At 45.3% G+C, this 25,854-nt stretch overlaps 1 protein-coding gene across 21 annotated transcripts in view; it reads left to right on the forward strand.

Moving 5' to 3' along the window:
- Positions 1 to 25,854, forward strand: part of CACNA1C (calcium voltage-gated channel subunit alpha1 C) — a 722,361-nt gene that overhangs the window by 71,158 nt on the left and 625,349 nt on the right. For 15 of the 21 annotated variants that reach the window (XM_081059053.1, XM_081059041.1, XM_081059039.1 and 12 more), the window contains exon 1: positions 17,953 to 18,245. The exons of 5 other annotated variants lie outside the window; for them this stretch is intronic. In XM_081059053.1, coding sequence (XP_080915179.1) covers positions 18,197 to 18,245 — 49 coding nt within the window. In that variant the 5' untranslated portion in view covers positions 17,953 to 18,196. Of the gene's footprint in view, positions 1 to 17,952; positions 18,246 to 18,948; positions 19,076 to 25,854 lie in introns of those variants that run through there. One more of the 21 variants, XM_081059045.1, reaches the window with a different exon arrangement.

The raw sequence follows: 25,854 nt of genomic DNA on the forward strand, positions 1-25,854 counted from the left end.
TGTTATTATTTCAGCGTTAGCCGGGGGTTAAAGTGTTTTAAGGACACAACTCAGTCTTGAAACTGTTAGTTAAAAGCCATAGGGTACTGTGTGATTACATACTGTGTGATTCCAACTATATGACTTTCTAGAAAAGGCAAAACTATGGAGACAATAAAAATACCAGTGGTTGACAAGCGTAGTTGGGAGGAGATGAACAGGCAGAGCACAGATGATTTTTAGGGCAGTGAAAATACTCTGTATGATGTTATAATGGTGGATATATGTCATTATACATTTATCTAAACCCACCGAACACACAATGCTGAGAATAAACTCTCAGGTAAACTATGGGCTTTGGGTGATTATGACGTGTCACTATAGGTTCCTCCTTACTAAAACACGTACTAGGCAGGAGATGTTAATAATGGGGGAGACTGTGCATGATGGGGGGGTAAGAGGGTATGTGGGAAATCTCTGCTCCTTCCTCTCAATGTAAACCTAAAACTGCTCTCATAAATAAGGTCTTAAAAAAAAAACAACCACAAAGTAAAGCAAAACAAAGCAACAACAACAAAAGTTTTGGCGGACACCAAAAATTGCTTTGGGCCTCTGAAGGGGAGAGAAAGGGCAGAAGATCCCATCTGAATCCGGTCTCCTGGGAAGAGGCAGCGCTCCCCACTTTGTTCAGATTAGGTGTGTGTGTAGGGAGGGGCACTGCAGAACCAGTTCTTTCATTGTATAGTCAGAGAGGGATTTAAATTTGCTCAGGATTCCAAATGTGCCCCCACGTGATTAATAGGACAAAGTCTGAAGATACCTGAGCTTTCCATATAGCCTCCCCCGCCCTTCTCAAAGTTTGGGGATTGGCAGCATCAGCCTCACCTTGTAAGAGAAATGCAGGATCTCAAGTGCTATCCCATATCTAAAGAATCGGAATCTGTATTTGAACAAGATTCCCAGGTGATCTGAATGTATATTAAAGCTCGGGGAGCACTGGGCTAGCTCACTGGAAGAACGGGTCCTTCCAGATGCATTCTGAGTGCGTGGTCGCAGGCAAAATTTAGAAGTGGGCAAAGTTTTCCTTTGGGACCACCCACTCTACTTTCTGGTATTCTTTTCTCTCATTCAAGCATCTTTCTCCCTCTATTCTATTTTACTCTCATCCCTTCCTCCCTGTCCCACCCCCCAAAAAACCAGACAGACCATATCAAAGACTGCACATTCAGTATGGCCCGCGTTCCTTGCATATAGTAGAAAAGAGACATGAGAAAGTAATTCATGTTAAATTGTTAGTGAGTTAGGAACTTGAAGAGTTCTATCTCATAGGGTACTGTACTCTAAAATAGGATACTTAATGAATCATTCTTTAACCTAAAGATGACATTTCTGTTCATAGAAATTGAGTCACTGTGGCACTCTAATGGAGACTGCAGATATCTGGGAATAGGGTGACTTTCTCAATCACTCAGTTGACACTATGGAGAAACCCACTTAATCTAACTACATAACAGGCTGGCCTTTACTGAAAGGGTGACCCCTAAAACTTCTTAGACCCGGAAGTACCCATTATTCTCCCAGACACTGTGAGCTGCTTTTTGCACACTTCTTTCTTATCTATATTACTTTGATATACTTGGACACTTAAGATACAAAGTCCAGTTTTAAAAATAAGCAATGGATTTTAGGAGAGTTTTGATAAGCCAAAGGAACATAAACGAACTGTTGAGACTTGATTCTGGAACTATTCCTGGAGATGGCCGGATCCATGCTGAATAGGGGGCCATGGTTTTGCCAGGCAGCTTTGGCATGTGAGGACCACTGCTATGTCTTCAAGGGTCCATTTTCTCTCCAGTTATTGTAGGAACGCATCTGGCTTGCATAGTATTTCTCCTTTTTAGTGCTTGCTCTGATTTTTTTCTCATTCAAGTTACTTTCCAGGGATCCATTCCAATATCACAGCAATTCCCTGAGTTTCCTGGACCCAGGTGTTTTCAGAGGTGAAATCCCTAAACATGAATTTTGTCAATAAGCACTTATAAAAGACAGATGCTGGGAAAAGGAAATGGATAAATCCAGGTGTTGGCAAATGCAAGAATTGCAAATGTTATGTAAGCAAACACAGCTTTTATAAGTAGGAAATTGCAAAAGACAGATACAGGAGTGATGAGCTGTGGGGCCAACAGTCAACCACTTGCACATAATGAGGGCCTCTTACTAGAAAAGGTAGAGCCAAAACTTTCAGGCAGAGTCCCAGCCCCCTAGCAGAGGGTCTTTTTAGCTAGGCAGTCCACTAAATAATGATCAGAGGACAAGTGAAGCAACCTTGCTTTAAACTAATCTCCCTGGGTAACCTACCAGGGAGCTTTTTCAGGAACATTAGCTACCAGCTCAAGGCCAGCCTTTCATGTAGATACTTTTGTGAAATGATTAAGGGAAATAGGGCAAGTCTCCTGGTCCCAAAATATCCCCTCTACCAGGCTGCAACGTGCCTGAAATTGCACCATTAGCAGTATATTCCTTTGGATGAACTCCCTGGCACCTTCAGTGATTGATAGAAGGAACATTTATTAATTTATCACATGTTTCTTAAGCACATACTATGAGCCAAACACTATTCTTGGTAAAGGAAATTTAAAGGCAAGTAGAACACGGTTCTTGCTCTTTAGGTGCTCAGTCTAGTCAAAGAGACAGGAGGTAAACAAATAACCAAATAAATAATAATAAGCAATATAACTGGAGCTTTGACACAGATAAACACAAGACTCTATGGGAGACAGTCTGGGGAGGTGTTAGGACATGATTCTCGAGCTGTCTTACAGGGTGCCGAGGATGCCAGGCAGATGCAGAGAGTAGAGGCTGCAACTTGGGTGTGAGAGAGGGTTAATGGGGCCATGGCGCCCTATGGGTGGGGGGAGCAACCCTGTACCTGGGCCGGATGTTGCAGGCCTTGGGTTCCTGTGGAACATCGTGTAGGTGTATGATGCCCATCGTGTGTTCAGAGAGTGCTTTGAGACGGGGGGCAGAGCAGGGTTTATACAAAGAGATGGAGAATGGCAAAGACCAATTTTCTACTTGGCCACTTTGTTGAAAGTATGACAGCACCAGATTTTTCTTTCAAGTCTTCCCCTGTTTATTCAACTTTTTGCCACCCACATTCTGCTTTCCTACTCAACAGAGGCTCAGCCATAACTTCAGCACTGAGAAGGTTAACCAGCAGATTTTGAGGTTGGAGAGTAAAACTTCATTTGTGTGTGCGCGTGTGTGTGCGCGCGCGCACGTGTGCTTTAACTTTCATAATTTGGGTATTGAAGATCGCTTAAGTGAGGTCTTTGTATAATGGGAAATGTTTTAGCCCCTTGATAACCAACCCTCTGTAAAGTTGATTGGTCCCAGTAAACGAAGCTTGCTGTCTGCCAAACAATACATCCTGATGGGGCTCTAGCTAAACGCATAGTCCCGACAGCAAGCAATTGAGTTAATCTAACAACTACCCTTACAGAACTTTCTTTCAGAGTTTTAAGGGAAAATTTCCAGCAGAAAATGGTTATTTGAATAAAATTGTTGAAATTTAGTTTGTCTTTCCTGAGAAATTTGGCAGAATTTGGTTAACAAAGTCTAAATGCGGGCGGGGTACTGTGGGGATGTTCCATACTCATGACTTCCACTTCTGAAGAACTGGTTTCAAATATCTTCTCTTCAAATACATAATGGACTCTTACATAAGAGAGGCCAACTGTTCTCTTTGTCCAAAGAGGGAAAAAAAGAAAAGGGTTAGAATTGTGGTTCATGATATTTAGGTCGAACCAGGAATGATTACTGGGTGCTACCACAGAGTGTTAAAGATGATATAAAATTCTATCTTCCTGGTAATAAACACCCTGCTATTTCTATACTTATACTCACCATACCTTTTCATACTAATATTTCATTTTATACTCAGAACCCTTCCCTTCCGGGGTTTCCCAGTTCATGGTTGAAGGAACTGATACTCAAAGAACTTAAGACTTGGCTAAAGTAACAGCTGAATAGGAAAAAATATAAGCCCGGAACTCAGAATTCCTTCAGAAGCTGAGAAAATTCAATCTCAAGTCGATCAAAGGGTAGATACAGACATTGACGTCCCAGCGTCTGCCTTGTTTGGCATTTATGGATTAAAAACATATTTAAAAATGGAAGGTTCTGCCATGGAATAAAATGCAAATAATCTGGGCTCAAAAAGCCTCGTCGGGAGGGTTTGGATTGCCATGTTGCGAAGGTTGTCTCTGTGCCCTCTCTGGGATAACGTGGCCACGTGACACTTGGCACTTCTTTCTCCAAGGATCTCAAAAAGGTGAATAACATTGACGAGGGAGGCAAATTGTCCAAGATCATGCTGGGGATAGAAAACAGAGTGAGAATGAGAAAGCAGAGATGTTCATTTGTTTCACAAGCATGTATTGATATGCCAGGTACCTGCTGTCGGTATGTTGCTCTTCTCAAGAGCCAGGGCAGCCCATCAGCTGGACTGCCGGCTTGGGTCTCTCTCCCAGGACTGGGCCTGTGCTGAGTCAGGAGTCTCCACACTGCTTTACTTGCACATTCTCCCAAAAGAGTTTTGAAAAAGTATGTGCCTCATCATACATTTTCAAGTTGACATCCAAAAATTTTCATGATAGGTTTAAATGGTTGTAAATGATGCAATTTCTGGTGCTTTGTACATCTTGACAGTTTAAAACAAAACAAAATTGTTGCATCACTCTTTAAAAAGTTTCCAATGAAATATAAACATCATAGCTACTTGAAACCTTCTATTATCTACTCAAAAATACATAAAAGCTCATTTTTTTAAAAACAAAGATTTTGCATCATTCCTTTTCTCCTTGAAAAAATATTTCCATTCTGTTTCCTCCATAAAATTTTACCCTGATACAATATATTTTTATGCTTGAAAGTCTTTAATTGATCACACTATCATACTACTCTGCAATAAAAAGATGGATATACATTGAAATTGAAATTTAAAAATATTTCCTATGACTCTAAGGCTTGGTGCTACAAATTTCTTCTGGGTTGAATTATCATTGCAAATGTTATTAATGTAAAATTGAGAAAAACAACATAATTATATTATGAGCTTTTAAAGTAATTACTAATATACAATTTCAGTAGTATTAGAACTATATCTCTTAAAAACATGGATGATTAGAGAGGTATGGTGTCTGATTAAATGAGACTTTCTAGACACCAGTATTTCAAATGTCTCCTTCTTTGGTGCCCTGGAGGTAGTCACACCCTGGGAAATAGACCATGGAAGGAAGGGGTGGGTGGCGAGTGTGAAAGGCTCGCATGCCTCTTTCCTGTAGTGTGGGAGAAGGATGGCTGTGAAAGGTCAGAAGATAAAGGATAAGTGGCAGGCAGCATCCAATCTCTGCCCCAGGTTGTTCTCCAACCAGTGTTAAGACTAAGTACCTATGAAAGTTGAGGAAATTGATTCCATTAAAATCCTCCATTTACCACAAGGGTTACTCATACACCAGTGTGAAGATGCCATGAACTACTCCAAACATTTTCCAAGCCTATTTGGGAAATTGTTAACATGTACGTGATTCATTCATACAAGAGTAGTTTGCGTAAACTAGTCAATATAAAAACAGCATAAATATCCCTTACTTTCAGCAGATTTTGGGGTATTTTATCTGTAGAATCTGTTGAAGTGGATACCCATTGATTTATCTAGAACACGTAAAACCTATTACATGCTGCATAAATTATAAATGTTCTCAATATTATCCCATCACAAGATGATTATGGTTATAACCTGCCCTCATAGGAATTAGAATCATTGACTGCTGATTGGAATGAAAACCAATTGCACTAATCAGAACTTGGCAAATCCCTAATCACACATGGGTCACACACACAGAGTTGTTGGTTTTCGCTAGTCTGTTCGTCAGGACAGGCAATGTTACACACTGGTGATGACTTCCAAATTCTTGAGATTTCATACAACAAATGTTTATTTCTTGCTCATCTTACATGTCCACAGGGGTCAGTGGGAGAGGTTCCACTTTACAAAGTCATTCAGAGATTAGGCTGAAGGATTCTGCTCCATCTTGGAGCTGTACCACATGGATTATGTGGCAAAAGAGAGAAAGGGGAGCATCACGACGGGCCTTTCGTCACCTCAACCTGGAAGTGGCACATGTCACTTCTTACATTTCATTGGTCAGAACTGGTCCAATAGAGTGCCCAAATACAGAGTGGTTGAGAAGTGCACTCAGCATGCGCCCAGAAGGGGAGGAAAACATAATATTCTTAGAACTAAACTCAGTAGAAGGTGATATACGTGCCAATTTATAAGCAGCATTGGTCATTTTGGAAAAAAATGATTTCCAAGTGTTGATTAATAATAAAATAATGATGCAAAATATGGTTATAGAAGCAGGACTGGACATGAGAATGGCAGAAAACTTGAGTCTGATATGGAAAAAGGCAAAACTGGTAAACTTCGAAAAAAATGAAATTTGTCTTCAAGTATGACTTTGACCTAAGATTCCTTTAATAGGTGGTGCTAGTTCTGCAGGGTCCTATGAAGAGATGGTTGGACGTGTCCTGCCACACTTGAAAATTCTGCCAAGTTCTTGGTTCTACCAGACTCCACCTGGCTGCTAATTGGAAATCATTTGGCAAGTTAATGATAGTGACTACTAAGAAGATACCCTTTTCATGGGCCATGTAAGCCCCTTGACTTTGCTTCAAGTTGTTATCTAAATGTAGTATGGGGCACTGATTAATCTCACTGGAGACGTTTAGCTATAACTTCTCTATCTCCTGGGACTTGGAAAATCGCCTTGAAACAATTTAGAAGATTGAGTGATTAAGCCAGATCCGGTATCAAGGGTAATTAGTTAAGGTCATTTGGGTTTACTTTTTGAGAATGTAAATATTTGGAATTATTCCTATGTGTGTAGCCTATATGAGAATTCTTTTAGATTTGATACAGGGATGGGACTGCTGTAGGTTGACCTAAAGGTATCCCTATAAAAGATCCCCAGACTCTACAATCAGGACAGAAACATCTTTGATAACGAGGTCTTAGGGAACAAATATACTTTTTTGTCTGCTAAGGTGCCCTTGCCCCAAATGTTAGGCAAAGGGTTACTTGACCTATGTCAGACTAGGACCCAGATATTTTCAAGGCTATGTGATTTCTGATATTATAGGAAAGCAAGCTAGGAATTAATGCCATGGAACTCTGAGAGGGATACATGCAAAGTGACCATTCAGGAAAGAATAATCCAGAGCACAAATATCAACTGAGCCATCATCCATGGATAAGAAGAAGAAGAACCAGGGGTCAGAGACAGAAAACATTATAGATTGAATGCCAGCTGACGTATTGAAAGAAAGGTGAAATTACCAAGAGGTATGTTAATAGGAGGGCTGTGAATTCAACAAGAGTTGAAAGATGATTTCTGAGGGCCAGAGAAAGGTGTTTACTCTCAGGACCATGTCTTGAAGATAACAGAGAACTTGGAATGCATTCAAAGAAGGGTAGAGGAGAAGAAAGAACGTTTAGAAAGCTGGTTAAAAGGGGAAGGTTCTGGAAGGCCTACTGAAGAGAACATTTCCCAGTTTATTTTGAGAAAACACTATCTAGTGCCAGTGAATACTTTTAGAATTGTTCTGGAACTGTTAAGAAGGTCAAGGGGTTAGGGAGGCTTGGTAGCAGAATGAGTGCTGGGGTTCAAAGTCAGGTCCATTCCTACCCAGCTGAGCTGGTGTGGCCAAGTTACTTAACTTCTCCAAGCATTCAATTCTCTAATTTAAAAACTGGGGATAATGTTTAACTCATAGAGTTTTTATAAATATGAAATTGAATATTGACAGAAAGGAATGCCTTCTACAGTCCAGCAACTATACTAGATTCATTAACACGTTAGTTAAGTCTTTACATATGCCCATAATTTTCATTTTATAAATGAAGAAACTGAGTTCAGAAAGAGAGAGGTTGCCAAAGTTTCAGTAACTAGTAATGTTGGACTTGAGATTTAAATGAGAATGGGTGAAGTGTTGTAAGTGTAAGTTAAGGTAGTATGGTGGGTTGAATGGTGGTCCCTCGAAATACATGTCCACATACTAATCCCTAGAAACTATGAATCTTACCTTACTTAGAAAAATGGTCTTTGTCAATATAATTAACTTAAGGACCTTGAGATGAAGACATCATCCTGGATTATCCAGTGGGTCCTAAATGTGATGACAAGTGTTTTGATAAATGAGAGGCAGAGGGGGATTTGACAGCCAGGAGGGGAGGAGGCCACGCGACCACGGAGACAGAGATTGGCGTGATGTGGCCACAAGTCAAGGAATGCCAGCAGCCACCAGAAACTGGAGGAAGCAAAGATTGGATTGTCCCTTAAAGGCCCTGAAGAGAGCATGACCCTGCTGGATTTTGGACTTCTTTTTTTTTTTTTTTAACCATTAATGTCACTTTTTAAAAATTAGTTTCTGGTGCACAAAACAATGTAATAGTTAGACATTTATCATTTATATTCCTCACACTGTGTCAAACCCCTCCCCCCATCCACTATCCCTCTGACATCGCACACAGCCATTACCTTTCCATTGTCTCTATTCCTAATGCTGTACTCCGCTTCTTGTAACTATGCACACACACACACACACACACACACACACTCATATATAAACTTGTAGTTGACATTCATTATTGCTCAGCTTCAGCTTCAGGTGTACAGTGCAGTGATCAGGCATCTACATCATCCCTGAGGTGGTCTCCCTAACGAGACAAGTGTCCATTGGATACGCTACAAAATATTTACATTATTATTGATTACATTCCCCATATTAACTTTCGTGATCCCGTGGCCATCTTGTGGTTACTGACTGTGCTTTCTAATCCCTTCACCTTCCCCCTTATCTCCAACCCCCCATCCCAGTTTTTTCTCTATGTCTCTGAAACTGTTTCTGATTAGTTCATTCATTTATTCTTTTCTTTACATTCCACGTATAAATGAAATCGTGTGGTATTTGTCTTTCTCTGTCTGACTTATTTTACTTAACGTACTGTTCTCTAGGTCCATCCATGTTGTTGCAAATGGTAAGATTTCTTTTTTCTTTATGGCTGCGTAATACTCCATTGTATAAATGTACCACAGTTTCTTAATCCAGTTGCCTACCGATGGGTTGTTTCCATGTCTTGGCTATCGTGTATAGTGCTGCAATAAACATAGGTGTACATAAATTTTTTTGAATTAGAGTTTTGGATTTCTCCGGATAGATACCTAGGAGTGGAATTGCTAGATCATAAGGTAGTTCCATTTTCAGATTTTTGAGATACCTCCATACTGTTTTCCATAGTGGTTGAACCAATCTGCAATCCCACCAACAGTGCACAAGCGTTCGCTTTTCTCCACATCCGTGCCAGCACTTGTTGTTTGTTGATTTATTGATGATAGCCATTTTGACTGCGGTGAGGTGGTATCTCATTGTAGTTTTTATTTGCATTTCTCTGATGGTTAGTGAGGTTGAGCATTTTTTCATATGTCTGTTTGCCATCTGTATGTCCTTTATAGAAAAACGTCTCTTTGTGTCCTCTGCCCATTTTTTAATTGGGTTATTTGTTTTTTTGGAGTTGAGCTGAGGAGTTTTTTAAATAAATTTGTGATATTAACCCCATATCGGATATATCATTGGCAAATATCTTTTCCCATTCAGTAGGATCCCTTTTTGTTTTATTGATGATTTCCTTTGCTATGAAAAAACTTTTTAGTTTGATATAATCCCACATGTTTATTTTTTCTCTTACTTCCCTTGCCCAAGGGGATATATCAGTAAAAATCTTACTCCGGGCAATGTCTGTAAAGTTTCTTCCTTTATTTTCATCTAGGAATTTTATGGTTTCAGGTCTTATATTTAAGTCTTTAAGCCATTTTGAATTTATTTTTGTATATGGTGTAAGGAGGTGGTCCACCTTCATTTTTTTGCATGTGTCTGTCCAGGTTTCCCAGCACTATTTATTGAATAGACTGTCTTTACCCCACCGTAAATTCTTATTTCCATTGTCGTAGATTAAATGGCCATATAGGCATGGATTTATTTCTGGACTCTCTATTCTGTTCCATTGATCTATGTGTCTATTTTTATGCCAGTACCATGCTGTTTTGATTACTGTAGCCTTGTAGTATAATTTGATGTCAGGTATCGTTATACGTCCCACTTTGTTCTTATTTCTCAAGATTGCTGAGGCTATCCGGGGTCTTTTATGGTTCCATATAAATTTTAGGATTATATATTCTATTTCTGTGAAAAATGTCGTTGGTAGTTAGATAGGAATTGCATTCAATATGTATATTGCCTTAGGCAGTATGGACATTTTAACTATATTAATTCTTCCTATCCATGAACATGGTATGTGTTTCCATCTATTTGTATTTTCTTTCATTTCTTCAGTGTCTTATAATTTTCTGAGTACAGATCTTTTACTTCTTTGGTTAGATTTATTCCCAGGTATTTTATAGTCTTTGAAGCAATTGTAAATGGGATTGTTTTCTTATTTTCTCCTTCTGATGTTTTATTATTGGTTTATCAAATGCAACTGATTTCTGAATATTAATTTTGTGTCCTGCTACTTTACTAAATTCATTTATCAGCTCTAATAGTTTCTTGGTGGAGTCTTTAGGGTTCTCTCTATATAGTATCATGTCATCTGCATATAATGACAATTTTATTCCTTCCTTACCAATTTGGATGCCTTTTATTTGGATGTCTTTTTCTTGTCTGATTGCTGTGGCTAGAACTTCCAGCACTATGTTGAATAGAAGTGGAGAAAGTGGACAACCTTGCCTTGTTCCTGATCTTAAGGGGAATGGTTTTAGCTTTTTCCCATTGAGTATGGACCGAGGGGCATTACTGATAAACCTGCTTTACTGTGTCCAGTTGGGGTGCTACGTAAAATAAGCTGCACTCCCAACCCTCACTATTCCCCCAAATAAGACAACCAAATTTTCACTGTAAAGGAGAAAGGTTTACAGCCCAAAGACTCTGGATTTTGGACTTCTAATCTCCAAAACTGAGAGAATAAATTTCTGTTGTTTTAAACCACCCAGTTAGTGTTTTTTTTTTGTTTTTTTTTGGCAGCCTTAGGATACTAATACATGTAGGAATGGCTTCCACTTTGTGTTGGCCTTTGAGTACCTCAAAAGTGGACCATATATTGGATTGGGTCTGAGTCTAGACTGAGGGGGTTCCTTCTGGGGGTCAGCAGGTCACCAACATGAAACTGACTTCCTCAGGCCCTTGAGGAGCAATTAAGAAAATCTTTATGATGATTTAACTCTTCTTTTGGTATCAACTTTTCTTTGCAAAGAGCCATAGGAGATGTGGCCATGTGTCCCCATTTTACAGATGAGCAAACAGGGGGTACAGGCTGCTTATATGACTTAGCCTGGACTGTTGACTTGCTGAGGTAAAAAGAGAGCCATAATTTGAGCTCACATGTAGTGTATGAGTTCTCCCACCAGGAGAGCCAGTCGCAGGATCAGGCAGTTGATCATTTTGCTGCTTTCTGTCTTTGGTGGTTAAGTACAGTATTGTTGAAAATCACAGGGGTATGCATTTATCACAATGTTGTTATCCCTGACATTTGAGGTTGCTGTAGAATGAGGATTGAATTCCCCTCACACGCCAGAGACTCTGGCCTCCTCTTGGGAATGAAATTGGGGTTGAGCTACCAGAAAAGTTCTCCTTAAATGAAATATATAAAGACAACCCAGTGGGTTAGCAGGGCTCTGGTCTGGCCTGTGGCTTCTTGACAAGTAGGTGAAGAGAAGAGATTTCAATGTGATGTAGGGAAACTCTGCCAGGAGAGGTTCTTAAATACTGACGTGGGTTGTGAAGGCATCGATGTTATTGTGGGTCCTTCGAAACAAAAGGAGGGGTCAACTCTGCACCCTCTTCAGCTCTGCTCTCTGAATGAATTGTGAGTTGGGGGAATTTTCCTGAAGCCTTCTTCTCCCTTCCATTTTAGTTCTAGTGCCTGAAATGTCTTGTGTAGTAGAGTGGGCTGCACAGCCTCTGGATTTGCATAGAATTGGGTTCAAATCCTAATTCTATTACTTACTGACCAAGCAATCTTGGGCAAAAAAGTAACCTGTTAGCTACCATTTTATGCTTTTAAATGGTGGTGCTGAGTCTCTTTGGTGAGTCTCTTTGGTGGTGAGTCTCTTTGGTGTGAAGTCAGAACACACAGAATCTTGACAAATCTTTCTTATGGGATAAAGGATGACAACTGTTAACATCAAATGACAACGTTGCACATTTCACATGCTTTACGTAGATTGCTGAATTCTCACAACCACCCTAAGGAGGAAGGTACCACTGTTAGCTCCATTTTGTAGAAACTGGACAGTAGGAGGTAAAATCAAGTGACAGTCCACACAGCTCATAGCAGGGAGACCCTGCTTCCATGCCTGGCCTGTCTCCAGAGACCGGGCTTCTCATTGCAGTTAAAGTTCCTGCCACAGTAACTGGCATTCACTAGGTGTTATCAAGTGGTGGCAATGGATTCAACAAATATATATTAAGGGCACCTACGTTATATGCTGGGCACTAACGATTTACTCATGAAAACATCGAAGAAAGTAACCTGGAAAATGTGGGAATACTACACTGATGTGCCAGCGAGGTGGGATCAAGGAAGCAGTACCTGCATGAGTAACAGGCAGCAAGGGACTTGTCCTTACCCAGGTGTGCGAGCTGGTGATGAGTCTGTGGAAGGCTGTTGCCGAAGTTGCTTTAGAGCAGCAGAGCCAGAAGTCCAGAAGAAAAGCTGGATGTGATGTAGGAGGCCAAACTGGAACCCTCAAAGACAAATGGGACCCCTATTTTTCTCTTGCCTCTTCCAACCTTGTCTATAAACATAAAGCTGGTACCCTGTACCACAGACCTGGACATGCTTTGCCCAGGGCCCAGAGTCGCTGAAGAAGAGCTGGCAGGAACTGGAGGAGCTGTGGGCCCACACCAGCAGGGGAAGCCAGCAGATGGGTGACAAGGTGTTGCATGTGGAAGCAGCGCCTGGAGCCGTGCCCTGACCCTCACAGCATGAAAGCTGCTGCTTCCCTTATACCTTCCAAATGCCCCACAAGTATCTTTTGTGGAGAAGCCTAAGTTGGAAGCACACAGGAAGGGAATTCTGGGAAATACAGTTCTCGCTTGGTTAAGTTGATGCAATACCAAACGAGTACACTGATGCTCCAATCTCTGGCCTCTGAGAAGGAATGGTTCTGTGTGGCCCTATATTGAGGTAAAGAGGGTAACCTCTTGGAAAGCACATTGAAGCAGGGCCTTCTGACTCACCTCTTCTGACTCTGACTTGCCATAAGGCTTGCCCATCACTTTTGTCTGGTCTGAAATGCCCACCCTTATAGATATACACAGACAACCCTATGGGTTAGAAATTAAAGAATGAAACCTATTCCCAGGTCACTGTGAGCACCGTATCTTGGTGCTCCTAGCTCTCTACCATCAGCACAGAGTGGCTGACGCTAACCAGGCACCTGAGGAAGCAATGAGGAAACCTGAGCATTTGTAGGAGACACCAAAGAGGTCATTTTTGCAGGCGGGTGTTGGCATTTAGTGCTGAGAGTCTGTAAAGGGGGGCAGAGGGAGAGGAGGGGAAGGGACACTTTGGAGCTTTGATGGGAGAGTTATTCCCAAGTGCTCCTGGCTAGGGAGCAGGGGGAGGGCTCTTTCCTGAAGGTATGGGTCCCCAGGGAAGAGAAGGGCCTGCCTGGCAAACTGGCTTTCGAAGCCCTGGGTCAGGCAGGAAAAAAAAAAATGTACCTGCGATTCCACTTCCCAAAGAAAGCTATTGTCAACATTTTGGTGTGAGCTCTTTGTAGTTGCTTTCCCAGTTCAAATATATACCTGTCTTTAAAAGAAAAATGAAATCATAGCATACATGATATTTTTATATAATATTTTATATAGAAGACCCTGTTTTTATTGTAGTGTAAATCGTCTTTTTTCCATTAACCCTTAATATTGTTCACATCTATGTAAAGATTTCACCCTCGTTTATCTATGAAGCATAGACTCTGAGGATAGACTGCTGAGGTTCACATCCCAGGTATTCCAACATTTACCACCATGTTTCCCCGAAAATAAGGGTCGTATATTAATTTTTGCTCCAAAAGACACATTAGGGCATATTTTCAGGGGATGTCTTATTTTTTCATGTACAACAATCTACATTTATTCAAATACAGTCATGTCATCTTTTTCTGGAACATCGTCATAACGTACTAAATGTGTACGTCTGGCTGATGATCTTAACTGGGGCTTATTTTGGGGGTAGGTCTTACTTTTGGGGAAACATGGTAGCTGTGAAAACTTGGGCAAGAGAGTTAACTCTTCTGTGCTTTAGTTTCCTCACCTCTAAAAGGAGGATAAGAGTACAGTGATACCTCGGTTTTCGAACGTAATCTGTTCCAGAAGACTGTTCAAGTTCTGAAACATTCGAAAACAGCCCACAGCTAGGCCTCAGGATCTTGCACTTGGCAGAAGCTGCATGACATGTTCGACTTCTGAGGTGTGTTCAAAAATCGAAACATTTACTTCTGGGTTTACAGCGTTCACGTTCGTAAACCGAAATGTTCGTCAACGGAGATGTTCGAAAACAAACTGAGGTATTACTGTACTCCCCTAGTTGTTCTGAGGAGCAAACAACTTTTTAGATGTGGATAATCTCTCAATGTTATTATGTAGTCAACCTTTTTTGTTGGATATTTAGATTGTTTCCAAGCTTTTCTCTCTTATAAATACACTGTAATTAACAAATTCAGTGCACTCTTAATTGCTTCCAAAGGAAATATTTGTGGTCAATTAAGGAATCTTTTCCAGAGTGAATCATGTGCTCAACGTACATCAACTGTCCATATGCACAAAGCATTATGCTAGGCACAAAGAAAAATGAACAGTTCTCTTCCTTAAGACATTGAAAGTGCAGTAGGGGGCAGATAAAAGGCACATTCGTATACAAATACAACACTATACAGAAGTACAACACTATGTAGATAGAGTTATAGACAAATGAAGAACTATGGGAGAGGAGAGAAGAGGGAGTACCTTCATCCAGAGAATTAAATCATGCAATAAAAAAGAAAGAAAAACTTCCTCCTCTGCTCCCACCATTTCCCAAATACCCAAATCAGAATTCAGAATGGTTTCTGTCTGTCATGTCGAGAATTTGTTACTTCAATAGAGAACACCAAGGGCTGTGTTCCAAAGTTAGAAGCCGAGATATGGGCTTACATTGCAAGGCCAAACATTTAGAAAATACCTTTTTCTGGAAGGGAAAGAACACATTTCACAGTTGAAAAGAGAAGTGAAAAATGAAACTAAAGAAGCATGAAGGTAATATTTACTTGCTAGATTTATACAGTGCCTACCTTTAGAAAAGCCTGGCTATAAATCCAGCCTGTGCCCCTCCAACACACATACACTGTTCTCAGTTATCTGGCTTTTTGTGAATTCTCTGCAGCACATTTTACAATCATTTCACTGTCATTTTAAACAGCATACTTCCCTCCCCCAACCCAGCTCACCCTGTCATCCCCTCTAAGACCAAATGCAAATTTAGAGGCAGCCACTCCTGGCCTAAGTCCAGGCTCCACAATTTATCAGCTGGGTGACCCTGGACATGTAACTTAAGTCTCTAAGTCTTAGCTTCCACATCTGTAAAATGGAGATAATAATAACAATACCATCTACCATATAGGATTGCAATGAGGATTACATGAGTAATCCTGTAAAGCACCTATCACAGCACAGAACACTCAATAGTGTTAGCTATTATTATTCCTGTTCTACAGTGTAGAAGTAGTGTGTGTGTGTGTGTGTGAGAGAGAGAGAGAGAGAGAGAGAGAGAGAGAGAGAATCATTCCTGGAGTGTTTGGGGAACAGTAAGGAGGCCTGTGTGGCTGGGCAAGCAGGAGAGCAGTAGGAGAGGACAAGAGAAGTTGTACACACTGTTCACGTGGGTCCATGCAGGCTGCTCTAAGGACCTTGGCTTTTCCTAAGTGACATGGAGTGCCGGTGGCGGGCTCTGACCAGAGAAGTGCTGTGATATGACATTTTAAATAGATTACTCTGTCAATTGAGAATAAACCACAAGAGGAGTGGGGAGGGGAGACCAGGGAGAGCAGCCTCTGTACAAACCCAGGTGAAAGAAGATGTTGGCTCAGATCTGAAGGCAGCAGGGGAGGAACTGAGAAGTGGTTTTATCTGAAGGTAGAACCAAGGAGATTTCCTGAAGGCTTAGATGTGGGGGTATGAGAGAAAGGAGTCTGGAATGATTTTGGGCCCCATCAAATGCAATGGGGAAGGCTGTGTGAGGAGCAGATTTGTACAGAAAAAATGAATTCAGTGTTTGGATATGTTAGGTTTGAGTAGTCTATTGATCACCTAAGTGGAGACTGAGGTTGGTTATATAGCCTCGCATTCAGGAAGAGAGGGCTGGGCTGGAGATACAAATCCGACATAGACAGCTGCTTAAATCCATGGAGATGGATAGGATCAGCCAGGGAACGAGTGGAGATGGGAGGTGAGGTCTGAGAACAGGAAGGTGGAGGCTTCCCAAGAGGGAGTTGCGGGCTCCTCTGCCAAGGCTCAGGAAGCCCACTTTAGAGGATCCCGGGCCTGCAGGGGGTGCGGTGGTACTTGCTGTGGCTGCAACGAGTTGGACAGAAATGTTTGCTTCTTATGGAAGGAGAGGCGCTCAATAGATTCCTGCCAGAGTGGCAAAAATAATTAAGAAAAGTAGGTAAGGATATCCTAGTAGAGCACGTGCTCGGCTGCCTCCAAGGAATTAGAAAACCTGGGTCTATTAATCCGTTCAGACATCTGGGCACCACTGCTTTCCCTGCGAAGCTCCGCCCTCCGGCTCTCTCTGTCTCCCCCCGCACCCCCGTCCTCCGATCCTCGCCTCTGTGTGTCTGTATGTCACTTATGTCACTTCTACACCGCTTCGATGGTAATTGATCAGGCAGAATCACGGAATCACGGCTCGTTTTGCTGTTTTGTTCAGTCGGGCAGACTGTAGTCCCCCCGTTGGAATCCCGCTCCCAGAGGCCTCCCGTCGTGGACCGCCGCGCAGGGACGCCGGGCGCCGCCGAGGACAGCGGGGCGGCGGGCTGCGGGCGGAGGGGCGCCCGCGCTCGGCCCCCGCCCGGCCCCCGCCCCGCCCGGCCCCCGCCCCGCCCCGCCCCGCCCGGCCCCCGCCCCGCCCGGCCCCCGCCCCGCCCGGCCCCCGCCCCGCCCGGCCCCCGCCCCGTCCCGCCCCCGCCCCGCGCCCGGCCCCCGCCCCGCCCCGCCCCGGGGGCGCCGCGCAGCCCCCCGCCGCCGCCCTCTGCGAGCCCGCGCCTCCCTGCGCCCCTTGACGTCATGCGGGCAGCAGGGCTGGCTCCGCGGCGCAGCCGAGGCCGGGCGGGTGCTCCCGGGGGCTCGGGCCCCGCCGTGCGCCCTGCGTCGTGCGCCCGGTCCTGCGCGCCGCCGCCGCCGCGCCACATCTGGAAGCGTTCAGAGCGTCTGCCTCCAGCGCCGGGCGGGCGGGCGGGCGGGCGGGGAGGGCGCGGGCGCGGGCGCGGCGGCGGGCGGGCTGGAGGCGGTGAGCGCGGCGCTCTCGCGCGCCCGAGCCTCCCTGTCGCTGCCTCTGCAGAAACAGCTCCTGCCAGAACGGCGCGCGGCGCGGCGCGGCCCGGAGCGGCCCGGAGCGGCGGCGCCTCCCCCTGCCCCCGCGCCGCTGGAGTTGCCGGAGCTCCTTGACGGGAGCGCAGCCGGGGCCCCGGGAGGCCCGCGCCGCCGGCGCCCCCGCCCGCCTTCCCGCCCCTTCTCCCGCGGCCTCTCCGCTCGTTTTCCCGCACCGTGCGGCCGCCGGAGGAGCGGGGCTGAATTCTCGGCAGGGGCCCGGATGTGCTGAGGATGCGTTCCAGTTTCTCTCGCCGAGGCAGCAGTGGGCAGGACCAGTGTGCGGTGTTCGAGGCGATAACGGGCATCAGGTAATCGTCCGGAGGGAAGAAGAAATACCGCAGACCCTCGGCTTCCTTCGGTTTTGCACGAAATCCGCCGACCTCGGAGGAGGGATTCGTCCGGACCCTCTGGGGGTGTTTTGACATTTCTTCCTCTTTGTCGCTTCTTTCAAAACCATTTTTGGTCCATGGTGAATGAGAACACGAGGATGTACATCCCCGAGGAGAACCACGAAGGTAAGGCTGGCCCCGTCGCGCGGCCAGGGATCCCGCGCGGGCGCCCGCCGTCCCCGCCCGCTCCGCCGCGCCCCGCGGCGCTGGCGCTCGTCCCCGCGCACTGCCCGGGGCGCCCCGCCTCGGCGGAACGGCGGGACCGGGCCGAACCCCTCGGGAGGGGGCGGAAAATCCCCGCCCCTCCCCCGCCCGTGCCGGCGGCTCCGCCGCATGTGTTTCCTATGAAATTCCAGGCGAGGGGGAAAAGTTCCCCAAGTGTCTGCTTCTGCCTCGCGTCTCCCGTGTGCCTGGAAAGCCCGGCTGCCTTGCCCGCCGCGCGTGGGGGCGGGGGCGCCGGCGTCGCCGAGCCCCGCTCTCCTGGAGCCCCAGCCGGGGTCCCGGTCTGGCTTGGGGCGCGGCTGGGAGCGCGCGCGCCCCGCACCGGGTCGTCCCCGGCGTCCCCCTCGCTTCTAGGTGCCCCTGCTCTGGGCTGCGCGCCCCGGGGGCGGGTGGGGACCCAGCGGGCGGATGCGAGGCTCGGCGCCCCTCTCCCCTCCCCTCCAGGTTCCCTCCCTCTCCCCGGCTCCCCTCCACCCACCCAGCTCCACTGCCGCCGACCCCGAGGGTGCCCACGCCCCGTGTGTTCTTACTCGCGCCCACATGTGGGCTAGCACCTGAGGATGGGAGCGTTTAGAATTCGGGCGGTGTGTGGGCTTGGCTTTTTCAGGTTAAGGAAATAATCAAAGGGTGTGCCGAGCTCACGCGGCTCCACACCATTGCCCAGCGTTTTCCAAGCACCTCCATCCTTGGCAGCGAGGCTCACCATCTCCCCCTGTGACGGGGAGGGCTTCCAGGTAACTCTGCACTTCCGGGAAACTTTCTCCCCCTCCCCGCCCCCTTATTAACAAGGCACTGTGTTTTTGTGTGTTGCTCGGCAGTTAAGGTCTTCGTGGAGTGTAGGGGGGTGGTCTTCCCGGAGTGTGGCAGCCTCCAGCTCCATCTCTGTTCTCCATGGCTTTCCCAGTCTTGTGGGGTGTAGTCGCTCCCTTTGCTCTCCCAGTTTCTCAAGCCTCCCCATTGACACTCTTCCTTTCAATCTCTTCTCCTGAATACCTGTCGCTGTTGGTCTTGTTCCTGGGGTTACTTGGCACTTCAGCTGACCCTCTGAGGACCAGCCTGGTGGAGGGGTTGACTCCATGTTTCTTTTTCCCAGCCTCCTCCCTTCTTTTGCCCTCATCTCCACAATTTGGGGACAGTGTCCCTACCCTTCAGAGCCAGAGGCTGCTAGGCATCCTACCTGCCTGAAACTGATTTCGGGGCAAATTGTCCCCCTGCTTTCCAGCTTGGTCGGCAGTGTGGGGATTTTGGCTTCTTTTGGTAGAAATAATTTTCTCAAGGGTCATGGGTACTAGGGTAAGCCAGGGCTTTGGGGCCACAAGGGCAGCTCTGTCCCTGGATTTCTCTACCCCATGCCCCATCCCTCACCTGCTCCCTAGTCCCCTGCCTAGCTGACGGTGTAGCCAATGGATTGGGGGGAGGGAATGAGAGACACAAAGGAAAGGTTCATACTTGTGAAGAGTGGGGATGGGTTTCTCCTCTCCAGGTTCTTAGCTCAGGCTAAGCAGCCTTGAAGAGGAGAGCTCAGTAGTGTTGTGCTTACTACACTAACAATGGCAGGATACTGTGGTAATAATTATGCACAGAATAATCTTAAATAGTTTACCAGTTCTCCTCTTAGTGCAGGATAAACCCTTTCTTAGCCCCTTTCCTTCCTTTCTGTTGCCTCTTTGTCCCCCAGCACCCCCCTCCCCACACACAAATGCAGGGAGCAGACATTAAAAGTAGGAGCCTACCCTGGAGAGGTTTGTGAGGAAGATGGAGGGAAAGGCAGCCAGCGAGCAGGGCCGGGAATTCTGCCTTTCCAGCAACATGCAGACAAACACTATGGCAACCTGAATTCCAGTTCTCTCCCTTGAAGCTGCAGTGATTATATAATTCACAGGAGCAGTTTTGCCTCCATTCCTGGATGCGGTTCTCAGGTGAAAAAGCACCAGGATCCCTGTCTCCCCTCCATTCCTCATCCCCTCTTCCTTGGTCTTTGGCATTGCCCAGGTTTTTTTGTGGGAGGGGAGGAGGAGAGGAAGAGGGTGATGGAGGTGGGCAGAGGCAGACCTAGAAGGGCATGGATATTTACGAGGAAGGGGTTGCTGTGACTTAATAACCAAAGGGGCAGTGAAAGCTAATTGGAGGTTAGAGTTTCAGGAGCGAGAGTCGACGCCAAATGATTACCTCAGATCGGTGATGGTGACGAACCAAAGAGTGGAGAACTGAAAAAGTTGCCAGTGGTGGGGCTTTACATTCTGTTCCAGACAGGCTCAAAGGCATTGAATTCATCAGCCCTTTCTCCCCCAGCTTTTCAGTGGGGCGTGTGTAGGGTCTGGGTATGGAGGCCCGTGGTCACCGCATCGGAACAGCCTGGAGGTTCCCTGCAGGTCTGTCTTGGGACCCTGGGTATCGGGCTGGGAGTGGCTCATGTGAGCCTTGCCTCACCTCTAGTGCCCTATCTGCTCTGCTTCCACACCAGCCTCCCACTTTTCAGGGCTGATTTTCCATTGCAGGCTCCAGCTAGCAACTGAATTTTTTAATAGTTAACCATTTAACAAATAAAACATCAGTATGTCCCTTAATCTGCTGGAGACAAGGCAGAGGGGAAAAATGTGTTCTGGGAGTGGAAGACACACCATACTTTCCTTTGAACTACTTAGGAATACAGTAGAATAGTACTCATGGTAATAAAGTAATGACATAATTATCACAGTTAACTCTCTTTACAAATCGTCAAAGGACAATGTTGCTTGTTGCAGGTTAAAGAAAGTGTGACCTTAGCTTCTCATTCTCTGGACCTTGCATGGAGGAAACTGCAGAAAAACGGATGCGGAGGTTCAAAATATCGTTCCTAGTGTTGCTCACATACTTTCTTGTGAATCAGAATACTACATAATGGACTATATTGCAAGGATCAGTTCTTCGTCATTTCCATAGAGCACACGCTAACAGTGTTTTAGTGAGTGCTTGTACGTACACACACGTACACACACATGCACACACACACACTCACTAAGACTGTTGGGACACTTCTGGTTCATCTTAAGTGGAGAACTGTTTTCTGCAGTGGATGCTGCACGTATAGCACTCTGCAAATGACATGGTGAGTCGTTAGCTCCTGGAGTTCTCTCTCAGTCTTGGCGATGACTTAGGACTCTTCAGTTTTCTCTTTGACTTAAAACTTCCTGAGGTGGCTTTTTCTGTGATAAGACCTAGACTGAAGGAGTCCAGGGAGCATACTGAAGAGGATTTCGAAGCCCTGCTGATCTTTTTGTCCCTGCTTCCCATGTAGGCCTCCAGCTCATCCTAGGCCCTTAATACATAACTGAATGAATGCAGTGCCTGCATAAACCAATGAATGCAGACCTGTGGTTCCTGCCTCTCCCAGTAGGTGGCGCTCCAGGGCTTAGGAGTCAGGAAAGGGGCACTGCTGTAGGGTTTGGTGAGGAAAGATGTGGGAGGGTTTGGAGCCAGTTTCCTGTCAGCTGTGCCTCTATCATCATGCCCACACCTGTCCACGTGCAGAGAACCCCAAAGACCAATGTGTGTCCCTGTGCCACCGCACCATTGTGACTGAGTCCCTCAGTGACCTTGCCATCCTCTGGTAATGAAAACCCACTTTGCATTTCTCCTACTCTATTGCACACCCTTCTTACCTCAGATTTCTGTTTACCTCTAGCACGGACAGCATCCCAGGGCTTTGAAGGAGCCTTTTGGTCGATTAGCTGAACTTGTTTTAGGTGTATATTAATTTTCCCTGTGATTTAGTAAACTATAGTTTAGTAAACAGAGGGACCCATGGTTCCCAAGCCCAGTGGAACATGAAGCGACCTAAAATTTGGGATTTGGAAACCTTACCCTATAGGGTTACAAAGCTTGTCAGCTCAAAGACAAGAAGGCATTTTTCTAACTTTATTAGGGAAAAGAAACAAAAACAACTGGGTACACTTCACAGCTGATTTCTGTTTATGACAGTCTGGCTGGTCTCCTGCTGGGTAATGGGAGAAAAGCTCCGGAAACCTAGGTTAGGAAGTAACTGAGATTTGTTCTAATTTTCAGTGATGTTTTCCAACTCCTGGTGTTTTCTTTTCTATCCCTTTCTTCACTTGGCTTTCTTAGTTGTTGTGGCAAGTTCTGTGAGGTCTGAGAAACACTCGCCACCACGTGAAGAAGGGGTGAGGGAGTGGCTGCCAGCACTTTCTTCCTTTTACAGTAATTCTTCCCGCTTGGTGTTGCCGCTGTTTGCTATAGGGAAGTTACAGGTCAGCCAGCGTCCTCCCAACTGGTCCTTCGGGGACTCTGAAATCAGTGCTCAGCATTCAAAATCAGGGGATGATTTTAGTTTCTCATGTGGACTAAAGAAAGCTGATAGATAGTTTGGGAAGCACTGGAGACTTAATAACAAGAATAATTAGCAAACTAATCACGCTCATTTTGCCTGTTTCGGAAGTCCATCCTCACTGTTGCCTGTTAATGATGGGTACTGTGGAGGACAGCAGAAGACTGATTTTAAAAAAAAGGCACCAGAGAATCGTTTTGCAAAATATCAGGTGCTAAATATTTAGTGACATGAGTGCTAAACATTCTGGTAATGAAACAACACTCCAAGCCATGACTGTCATTATTAAAATAATTTAGTAAACACCTGTTTACATGTCTCAAGGTTAGATATTGTATAAAAAGGTGACAGGATCCCTCTGGGAAAATGGAATGCCTTTCCCTGCTGTTTGAAAGCCAGGCGTGTAGACTTGAACCTCACCCATCACAGAAAAAGCAAAATGGAGGGCGGAAGTAATTAACATGATTGTTTGACTCTAACACCCAGGTACCGTGTTTCCCCGAAAATAAGACCTAGCTGGACAGTCAGCTCCAATGCATCTTTTAGAGCAATAATTAATCTAAGACCCGGTCTTATTTTACTATAATATAAGACCGGGTATAATATAATATAACATCACATCACGACACGACACGACATGACACGACACAACATAACATAAGACCGGCTCTTATATTAATGTTTGCTCCAAAAGATGCATTAGAGCTGACTGTCCGGCTAGGTCTTATTTTCAGGGAAACACGGTATGTGGCAGAGGTCCTCTGTGTGTCCTAAATCCCAGATGGGGAGCTTATTTGTTCAAGAGCAGGCCTCACTGGCCCCATGTCGCATTTTAGGCCTCCTTGCTCTTTCCCGCTAGGCGTTCGGAGCACTTGGAGATAGCTGCTTGTGGCAAGAAGGGAACCAGAGCGGGGCCTCAGGTGCCCGGGAGCCTCGGGACCCTGGAGAGCCTCGCTGCAGTCTTAGCTGTGGTGTTGTGCGGGGCGGGAGCCCAGGAGGGCCTCCCTGGGGAACAGAGCTGGGGAATGGCTGGGAGCGTCAGGAGCAGGGCTGGCGGGAGGCTGAGGAACACAGGAAGAGGCTGACTGGGGGTGTCTGTAGGGGAATTTGGAGAACACAGTTACTACTTGTGGAACTGAATTAAATTTAAGTTGGGATTTAAGGGACATAGGAGAGCAGTTTGGGCCTGGAGTTCAGTAGTCAAACAGAGGTTGAAAATAGGCCCTGACTTCCCCAGAGACTGAGGGAACTAAAGGGATAGTTAATCTGGCTTTGAACAGAGGATCAGGAGCGTGAAGGTTAACTGGCAAGAAACCAAAACCCCTCAGTCCCTCCCTTCCAACACCCCACCAAACCATGCTTGCCAACATGTTCACTTTAAAACAGTCTTGTGTTGTACTGTGTGTGGAGGAGGTGGGGGGTGTCGGGGGGAGAGGGTGGTTCTAGACTCGTGTGCTCTGTAGGGTTTGTCAGATAGACACAGAATAAATGTAATGTCTTTTTGGGAATTTACTTCCTAGGATCAGAACATCTTATGGGTAAAAGCAACTGCAGGGACAAACCTTGTTTCCACTTGAGAAAGCCGAGGCCCCCAAAGAGTCAGTCACTCAGGCAGGGATGTGACAGTAGACGGGTTCCTCAGTCTCCTTACCCCCCTGCTTTCTCTTGACTACATTTGACACATGGTAGACACTCTAAGAGCATTGCTTCGGGTGTCTGGTTAAATTTTGCGTGGTCAGCCTCTCAACCTCTCACTGTCCTTTCTCGCCACCGACCCCACCTTTGTACTGGCTGAAAATCATTTCTGAGATGTTAGATTTGGAAACAGGGTGGGGGAGGGTGGGAGTATCTATCATTGGAAAGGTTTAAAAATAGTATTTTAGACTACAGAGTAATAATACATGTCCATAAGGAACTCCAGCAAAATTCAGATCACTATTTGCCTGCAAATGGTTATGTCTCCAAGCCGTTTTATGTGCTTGCTTCCTTTCTGCCTCAAATCTAGGCCTGTTTCAGCCCTTCAGGGAGAGAAGGCTGTGTGTAGGACTTCCCTTGACAAGCTGTTGGGCGTTCTTTGTGTACTGGCCAGCTCCGCTGCTGGCCAGGGCACGGAGACCCAGATTAACTGCAAGGTAAAACCGTGGGGACATTTAGGTTGCAGCTGTCCAGAGGACAGGCTGCCACGGATTGTACCTGAGTTGGAAGAACAAAGGCTTTTCCTTGCTTCCATTTTAAAGTTGATTTTCTAGGACCCTTACTTCTTCCCAGAAGACATTGAAATAAGGAGTGGTGGCTGAAGTTCAACACACGGAAGGGAATCATCTGCGACATGCCTCTGACATGCCTATCACCCCTGCAGCATTCACTGCCTGACTTGTTTGATTCTCTCAAAATCGGCTCCCAGAACTGCGAGGACTTGTAGGCTGACTTGGTTTCTCTCTGGCTTGAAGGCAGAAGCGTGAGCCAGACTCCGCTTAGAGATGCGGCCTTGGAGATCCCTGGAGGACGCCACCATTTCAGAACAAAGTGTTGTGATAATTTCATGAAATATTCAAGCTGCCAATTTGCCAACAGGGGTTTCTTTTAATACATGCGGCTACCTTTGGTGCTGCCCACTTGAACTTAGCTAAAAGGAAAATAAAATAATCTTGTCTCCTGTCCTTTAGAGAACCGAGCCAAAATCCAGACAGCAAAGGAACGTTCTTCTCTCTATTGCCTGTGGGCAGAAATGTTGACTTGATTACTCAATTAAGCTCAATGTACTTTGTAACCATCGTGTCATGTTCAGTTATATATATATATATATATACACACACACACACACACACACATATATACACACACACACACATATATATATGTATGTATATATATATATATATATATATATATATATATATATATATATAGTTCCTTCCAAAATAATCCACATTGGGCTACAACCTTTCAAAGATGTTAGCACAAGTAAAATAAATAAATAAAAATAAATAAGGCTACGTGGCTGGATGGAGTCACATTTTTTGATTTGATCTCTTTGTCTGAAAGCATTGAAGGAATCAGGTCTCATCTTTCTCATCCATAAAATAGAGATAATATTCCTTAGCCAGTCAACTTCCCAAGGCAGCTGTGAGGCTCTAAATGGGAGAATGAGTGTAAATCACTGGGAAATATCAGTTGTTCTTATCAGAG

This window comes from Rhinolophus hipposideros, assembly GCF_964194185.1.
Source record: "Rhinolophus hipposideros genome assembly, chromosome: 9".
NCBI classification, from domain to species: Eukaryota; Metazoa; Chordata; class Mammalia; order Chiroptera; family Rhinolophidae; genus Rhinolophus; species Rhinolophus hipposideros.